The sequence below is a fragment of the Amphiprion ocellaris genome, chromosome 12, assembly GCF_022539595.1.
Source record: "Amphiprion ocellaris isolate individual 3 ecotype Okinawa chromosome 12, ASM2253959v1, whole genome shotgun sequence".
Lineage (NCBI taxonomy): Eukaryota > Metazoa > Chordata > Actinopteri > Pomacentridae > Amphiprion > Amphiprion ocellaris.
In genome coordinates, this window is record NC_072777.1 from 22325202 (window position 1) to 22333696 (window position 8495).

At 38.4% G+C, this 8495-nt stretch overlaps 1 protein-coding gene across 1 annotated transcript; it reads left to right on the top strand.

The window, feature by feature from the left end:
• The first annotated feature begins 213 nt into the window (after positions 1-213).
• rpl7l1 (ribosomal protein L7-like 1) lies at positions 214-7468 on the top strand. The gene is made up of 6 exons (XM_023263466.3): positions 214-329; positions 1337-1445; positions 3802-3965; positions 5158-5295; positions 5387-5496; positions 6737-7468. The coding sequence occupies exons 1-6, from the start codon at positions 316-318 to the stop codon at positions 6943-6945; spliced, it is 744 nt and encodes a 247-aa protein (XP_023119234.1). The 5' UTR covers positions 214-315; the 3' UTR covers positions 6946-7468.
• Positions 7469-8495: the final 1027 nt, after the last annotated feature.

Here is an 8495-nt window from a genome sequence, read left to right on the forward strand (position 1 = left end):
CCTGGATATAAAAATCTTCTATTCTTCTATTCTTTATAACGTTAAACTAATAAAAATATTCGCAACTGTTTTCCAGAGAAATGCTGCTACTTCCTCTGACACCAAACCCAGCAGGTGATACAAACGCCAGGGTCATAGAAGTGTGGTCCTGAAAGAGCAGACACGCTCTTCTCATGTTCCACGTCTGGATGCTTTCAGTGTTACTGACCGCTAGGTGTCAGTGTGTTACAGCGGTTACAGCGCCCAGTCTGTGGAGAACAAACACGTGGAGTACGACGTCATCCCTGTGCGACGGTCAACTCTTCAGATTTCACCATGGCTGAATCGGAGTATGTATTTGTTTTGAATAATATCTAAGCCCATCCGAGTTTCATTTTGGTGCAGTTTAAACATGTGGGGTCTTTCCGATAAATACAAGTTCTATTAACTCGGAAAATGTTTATATTTAGAAGGCTGATGGGTGAAAAAGCAGCTTCTAGGCAGCATAATTTCACATGGATCTGAGTGTACGTCACTGAGAGACAACATAACTAACGTGATACAGTTTAGATATCTAACACTAGTTACTGTAAATAACAATGCTTTGATGTAGCTGACTGCACTTGTGCTGTATGTTTTGTCAGTTCTGTTTGGGTTACCTTTCTACTAATACTAAAGTTGTCAAGCTCACCAACCTGATGTTGTGTAGCTGATTTGTTCTCTTTGGAAACAGAGGAGTGGTTATATCGGATATGTGTGAACAGAACTATAAATTCCTGCATGTAAATGGTTTAGTTTTATGGTTAAATAAATGTTAACCAGCTTGGCACAAGAAGTTCGGAGTTGTTCAGCTGGTGACAAGTTCTCAGCTGCTGAATTAATCCGCGTTCTAGTCAGCTATGGCTTTAAAGGACAATGATCAGATAGTGTGTCCGGATAATTCCTTCACAAGTGACTATAAACTTTCTTTAAATGCAGCTTTATTTAACTTACATGATGCTACAGACGAAAAGTAAAAGACAAGATCCGGCTGTTGGCATGTTTGTGCTGTACATCAGTTGGCAGAATGTCTACAGCTTCATTGTTTGTTGCCTAAGATTGTTTAAGCTCTGACAATGTGAAGCTGTCGTCCAAAATGACTGGAAGACAGGTTCTGACTGAGGATTCATTCTGTTGTAGAGATGTAGAAGCAATAAATATGTATTTCCTGTAATAAAAATATACAATATGATCAAATGCATGCTGTGTTTGTTGTATACATAGTATATGTTAGAAAATATGCAGAGCTACTTACTTTGAACAGCTTATCAGAAGTCTTCCTCACTGACTTTGTGTTTTTGTATGTTTCTGTTGCCAGATCCAAAAAGGTGATCAAGTTAGTTCCAGAGTATCTCCTGAAAAAGAGGAAACAATACCAGGCCATTAAAGCTACACAAGCCAAGCTTGCACTGCTTGAGAAGAGAAAAGTAAGTAACGGTTGTTTTCCTTGGGTGTATTTGACAGTGTGAGAGGTCAGATATAGGAAAAAGTGTCAGCACTGTCCAGAGGGCTGTATTACAAAGCCAGATTAATGGGTTAGTGAGGCATGTTGAGCCTAAAGGCACTTTTTAGTGTCACAAAGGTGGTTCTCTTTTAACCAGATAGATTGCCATGGTAACTTCATCTCCACCGCTAACCTGCTCTGGAGGAGGTTATGTCAAGAATTTTGGATTTAAGTCTGCTGTAGAAATTGCCTACCTTTCACTAATTCCTTTCCTGACCATATTCTCTCTCAGCGATACAGATTATCAGCAGAGTGAACACAACATATCTTACAACGTGCTGCGTCGTACATTAGTGATGATGCTGAATGAAGACATGGAGTTACAGTGCGCAAACTGGGTGTGGTGTATTGCCCTGAGAACATATGGTTCAGTTTGTGATCCAGAAAATGCATAGGTACACTACCAGTCAGAAGTTTGGACACACCTTCTCATTTTATGGTTTTTCGTTGTTTTCATGACTATTTGCATTGTAGATTCTCGCCAAAGGCATCAAAAATATGAATAAACACATGGAATTGTGGTGGAAACAAAAAAGTGTGAAATAGATCAAAACATGTTTTATATTTTAGATTCTTCAAAGTAGCCACCCTTTCCTTTGATTACTGCTTTACACACTCTTGGCATTCTCTCACTGAGCTTCATGAGGTAGTCACCTGAAATGGTTTTCAAACAGTCTTGAAGAAGTTCCCAGAGATGCTGAGCAATTATTGTCTGATTTGCCTTCATTCTGCAGTACATCCCATCCCAAACCTTCTCCATTGGGTTTAGGTCAACTAAAGTTTTGGTCCAACTAAATGCAAACCGGATGGGATGGCATGTCGCTGCAGGATGCTGTGGTAGCCGTGCTGGTTCAGTGTGTGTTCAATTTTAAATAAATCCCCAACAGTGTCACCAGCAAAGCACCCCCACACCATCACACCTCCTCCTCCATGCTTCACGGCAGGTACCATGCATCTAGAGACCATCTCTTCACTTTTTCTGCATCGCACAAAGACACAGCGGGTGGAACCAGAGATCTCAGATTTGGATTCATAAGACCAAAGCACAGATTTCCACTGGTCTAATGTACATTCCTGGTGTTTCTTGGCCCAAACAAATCTCGTCTGCTTGTTGCTTTTCCTTAGCAGTGGTTTCTTAGCAGCTATATTTACCACTTAGGGATACATTCAAAGTTTTTGCAATTTTCCAGACTGACAGACCTTCAGTTCTTAAAGTAATGATGGACTGTCGTTTCTCTTTAGTTAATTTTAATGGTTCTTGTCATAATATGGATTCTAACAGTTGTCAAATAGGGCTGTCAACTGTGTACCAACCTGACTTCTGCACAACACAACTGATGGTTCCAACCCCATTAAGAAGGCAAGAAATTCCAAAAATTAACCTTGAAAAGGCACACCTGTGATGTGAAAGCCATTTCAGGGGACTACCTGATGAAGCTCATCAAGAGAATGCCAAGAGTGTGCAAAGCAGTAATCAAAGCAAAGGGTGGCTATTTTGAAGAATCTAAATAAAACATGTTTTGACTTATTTCACACTTTTTTGTTTACTACATAATTCCATATTCCATAATTTTGATGCCTTCCGTGAGAATCTACAATGTAAATAGTCATGAAAATAAAGAAAAACCATTAAATGAGAGGGTGTGTCCGAACCTTTGACTGGTAGTGTATGTTTTTATGCTTGATCCTAATTTGCATAAGAGAAAAGTGCAAAAAAGTAGTTTTACACTGCTGCACCTGCACTGCTGCATTTAATATTTAAATGTATAAAGTTAAACAACTTTAATGTGCAGTTGTCATGTTAGAAAGAAGCAGCTGCACTGAGTGGTCAAATAGTTGTATTAACTTACTCTATTAACCATTTTCTACCATTTCTCTCTTACATTATTTGTAGTAGCAGCACTTTATACCATAATATATTTTTAGATCTTTTGTAGCTTTCCATTATTACAACCTGTTTCTCTTGACTGAAGTAGGCGGCACACCAAAAGTCAAATGATGCTTTACACAGAAGTGTGTACAGAGCCTGATGAAAAAAACTGATGTGTTAACAAAAAGTCAGTATCACCATTGTGACACCTGTTCTATCTCTGGTTTAGGTTTCAGCCAACACAAAGAAAAACCTGGCTGTTTTAAAACTTGCTCCACAGTGCACCGCTCCGTAATGAAACTGAAACCAAACTTGACCTTCGGTGTAGACTTGATGCAAAATATGGGAAAATAATATCTATACTTTTGTTCAGCTGCATATATGCATGTGTTTCTCTGTGCTGTTGCAGGTATCAAAAGGCAAACCATTACAATTCAAGCGTTTGGAAGATTTTTTGAAAGACAGCCACAAGAGGCATCGTGATGACACTCGTATCCGTAGAGCTGAACACAGACCACCTGCACCGCTACCTCCTGAAAAGCACAAACTGGCCTTCGTCGTCCGCATCAGAGAGTAAGTCACTCGGAGTCAGATAGAGGTTTATAAAGTAGACTAATGTACAGTTCCTGAATATTAGCTCAGGTAATTGAAATGAGTTGGAAATATGGTTAATAGTGAACGCTGACGAGCACTTGGTCATTAGGCAACTGTCCGCTCAATCCTCTTGGTGTCTTACACCCCCAGTCATGATTTTATGATGTATTATTATGTGCGTTATGAATTGTCTCATAGGTAAGGTTTTTCGGAAAAATGCTCTATATCGCAAACAAGGCTTTATTACATCTTAAAGTTGTTTTCTAAGAAGACTTCATGTGCTTCTTGGGAGATAGAAACACTTTTTTCCAAGTTCTGACACAGCAAAGATTGAACTTGCATGATTGTTCATCTGTTTCTGGTTCTTTCACAAAAAAAGAAGTGAAACTTTCGCAATTATATTCAATTCCTGAAGACTTCTATTTATTTTTCTCTCAAAGAAGACCAAAGTTCTGTTTATTTTTATTTTTTTCAAACAACTGGTTTCGTTTCTGGCCTCTCCAACTCTGTTTATTACAGCATTGTGTAATATCACCACCTTCTGATGACAGTGTAGTTGCTTCACTCCAACACAGTGGATTGAAACAAGCTTAAGTTTTTTTTTTTTTCGCGACATTTCAAAAGTTTGCATCCGATTTGCTTGACAATTATATGGAAACATGCCTGCTGTCTACTTAAAGGTGCTCAGTGAGCTGCACTGGCTCAAATATTGGCAAATTTCAGATAGAAAAACTGATGTTTTGTAGATATCTGATCTGAATGAATGTCTGAAGCACTCTGTCAGAGCTTTGATTATATTTTTTACAATAAGGGGTCCTCATGGGCACCCAGATAGCTCAACTGGCTGGGTAGGTGTCCCATTAACCAGGGCAATAGTACCAGACGCAGCGGTCATGGGTTCGAATCCAGCTAATGGCAAGTTACTGTATGTCATTCCCCCACTCTTCTACCCATGTTTCCTGTCTCTCTCGCTCACTGTCCTATGTAACAAAGGCAAAATGCACAAAAAACAATGTCTTTTATAAGGGGTCCTCACATGTTTTATTGCTATTCAGAAAAAGTATTAGCTATTGATTTAGTCTCTTCAGCCTGTTTTGTGCTTTGTTTTTTGGTTTCCTGCACGCTGAGAAGCTATTCCACTTTGTTAAAATAAGAATTCCTCTCCCGTTAGGATTAAAGGTGTCAGCAATCAAGTGATGAAGGTAATCCAGATGTTTAGACTGAGGAAGATCTTCAGCGGGTCCTTTGTCAAGATAAACAAGACCTCCATGGCCATGCTGAAGGTCGTGGAGCCCTACGTGGCATGGGGGTGAGTCATTCCCACTGCTGTGCTGCACAACTTTATCTTGGTTTTCATTTATGGTGTTATATATTCTACCACTTGGTATTGTTCACAACAGCTTTCCTAACATGAAGTCTGTCCGTGAGCTCATTCTGAAGAGAGGTCAGGCCAGGGTCGGCAAGAGGGGGGTTCCTCTCACAGACAACACCTTCATTGAGCAGCACATGGGTAAGTCACGTCCACTGTTTGATTTGTTTGCTACTGTTTATTCTGTATATGTTGCTTGGTGCACCATAATTAATAAAAATAATTTCATTTGTATAGCACTTTACAAATACAAAGTTACAAAGTGCTTTCACAATAAAACAAATGGCAAATTAGACAAATAATGAAAACAAATAAGAGAACAAAAATGCAAAATAAACTAAATTTAATTTCAATGAAGTTCTCAATACAACCCATTCAAGACAACAGCTGTCGTCACCTGAAAAATTAACATATTAGGGATTACAACCCTACAAAAATGACACATAACACCACTTGACCTGCATACACCTTTCAGTGTTAATAATCATGAAGATTAAAGTTCATTTAAGGAAAGAACATTTTCCTAAATACAGAATTTAAACCATGTGTTTGCAAAGGGGTTTACAAAACGTCTCAGCATGCAAGGTTAGAATTCTAAGGTACGAGAAATGAAAAGTTGAACATTGATTCGATGAAACGACTCTTTGCAGCTGTGGTTACAGAAAAGTGTCAGGGAGTTTTGTGAAGAATATGTAAAGGGTTGTTAAACTGCTTTTTATTATGAGGATCTCTGTTGTCAGACTTTGCAGCTTACAGTCAGTTGTCTCTTAAGGGATGTAAAGTAGCAAAAACATGGAGGTTAAACACACTTTTACAGTAAGTGAAAGAAAATGTGGCTTATATTCAACTGTCAAACCCAGTGAGTGGAGATGCATAAATAATAAAGATAAGGCAAAGTGTTCTCTCACTGTGACATTTGTGAAACTCAATGAAATTTCACTTGGCTTTGACGTTTTCCATTTGTATCTCTGGATAGTTTGAATTTCTACACCCTCAGTGTGCTTTTTACAACGAATAATAGCGGATTGACAGGATCTGTGCCCTGAACCTCTCCCCTAGTATGGATTTATTTAAATCTGTAAATGAACTGTTAATGCATATTAATTCAGTGTGGGCCATACTGATTAATATACAGTTTACTGTTTAGTAGTGTTTATCTTCATATAGACTATCAATTCTGAAAATATAAAATAAAGTGACCACCAGCTTCCAAAAAACAGTTGTTTTTATTCAATTTTAATGCAGGGTAAAATCAACTTCCACCTAAATGTCCCCTGAAACAAACTCAGATATGTGCATTTGATAGTATTTTCTCACGGTTTACTCCTCCTTTGGTGCCCCTTTTCTTCCCGTCACTAACCTCCCTCCTCTTGTTCCTCAGGTAAACACGGCATCATTTGTTTGGAGGACCTGATCCACGAGATCTACTCCGTTGGTAAAAGCTTCCGGGCCGCCAACAACTTCCTGCTTCCTTTCAAGCTGTCAGTGGCTCGTCATGCTGCCAGGGATAAAGCTGGGCTCCTGAAGGACCTGGGGAATCCTGGGTTCCGCGGTACAGACATTAACTCTATCATCAGAAAACTGAACTGAGGGGAAATTCATGCAAGATGGACACTCAAGGATGCTGTATTTGTTGAGGAGCTAATGCCAATATTTTCTTTGGCAGAGAAACTTGTGGTTTCCACCAAATTGTGTTTAAATTACATCTATCTGTATGTCCATTCTCTGGTTACACTTACAGCTTGCTGGGAAATGACACAAGTGGAGTCTCTTCCTTTATCCATGTTGGGTTTTGCACTTGTGTCTGAATGATATCATGTAGTGCCCCTGAACATGGACTGATTGAAGCAGCTGTGCTCTTTGGTGAAAAAGTGATCAAATCTTTGTGAAATGTTAAATATTGTACTTACTACACAAACAGCAACATTCCTCCAGTTGTCAGAGGAATTGATTAATTCTTGCCAGGACAGTACATGAATAGAGTGGGCAAGAGCCAGCTCCACCTCCAATATATTCATTTACTGCATTTGGTAGTTTTCAGTGTGAAAAGGAGTGATTAATGATTCACTGTTTATACAGTTTGTTTTACAATAAAAAAACTCTTCTAATGACATTGAGAGCCTGTCTGTTGATAGAACTTGCAGAGGAAGCAGTTACTGTGCTGAACATGTTTTTCCATGGGATTTATTCAGGGTTTTTCCTGACATTGAAGTCTGTGTTATCTAATGTGGAAGACATTGATGCATTTTCCTGTTATTTTTGATCATTTAATGAACAAATTGTGTATTAGACTTTGATAAAGGAAACTTCAATAAAGTTCAAGGTATAAGTGTTTTTGTCACATGCTCATACAGTATGTGCACTAAAGTATAGGCTGTGCAATAAGAAGACGAGAACATTCTTAAACATATTTTTTTTATATATATATATATATATATATATATATATATATATATATATATATATATATATATATATATATATAATGAGAAAGAAATGCTATAGTGCAGTGTACATTTTGCAAGAAATAACATTTTTACTTTTCTCAGTTTTTAGCATTTTGATGCTGATGAGCCTTTGCCACTGGCTAAAATCACTTCGGAAGGAATCTACGACCTCTTTGCGGGGGTGCCAAAAACTTTGCCCTGGTGTTAATTTACCTTCAAAGGCACCTGCAGCTCTATACTGGTTGAATAGTTTCAGTTTAGACAGGAGTACTGGCAAATCTTTGAGGACAGCAATGCAAATATTCCAGAAATAGAAGGCTTTAGAGACAGCAAAAGAAACCATCTGTAACCACTTACCAGGTACTTACAATACAATCTTGATGTCCCTCACTTGGCAGCTTCACCACAGTTTGAGGAATAGGAGTCTTGGGGCAATAATGAGTAATGAATCAAGTGATGTGGAAGTGAGAATAAAGTTCCCTACCAGTCATTTTAAATTGAATAAGCCTTTTGAATGTGAGATGACATGTCTTTGAGAACAAAAAAAAAAAAGGAGTCCGGTTGTCCAGTTAAGATTAATGGATTAACCAGGTCTGCAGAAATGATACTGTATGTACTGTTTTTTTTCTCCTGACTCATCCCATCCCTGTGGTGTTACATTGGTGCCACTATTAATTCAACAAGACACATGAG

What these genes read in the sequence shown, in the direction of transcription:
- rpl7l1 (XM_023263466.3), top strand. An exon ending in CACTGCTTGAGAAGAGAAAA is followed by an intron (nt 1,446 to 3,801) that starts GTAAGTAACGGT and finishes GTGCTGTTGCAG; the next exon opens with GTATCAAAAGGCAAACCATT. An exon ending in CTTCATTGAGCAGCACATGG is followed by an intron (nt 5,497 to 6,736) that starts GTAAGTCACGTC and finishes CTTGTTCCTCAG; the next exon opens with GTAAACACGGCATCATTTGT.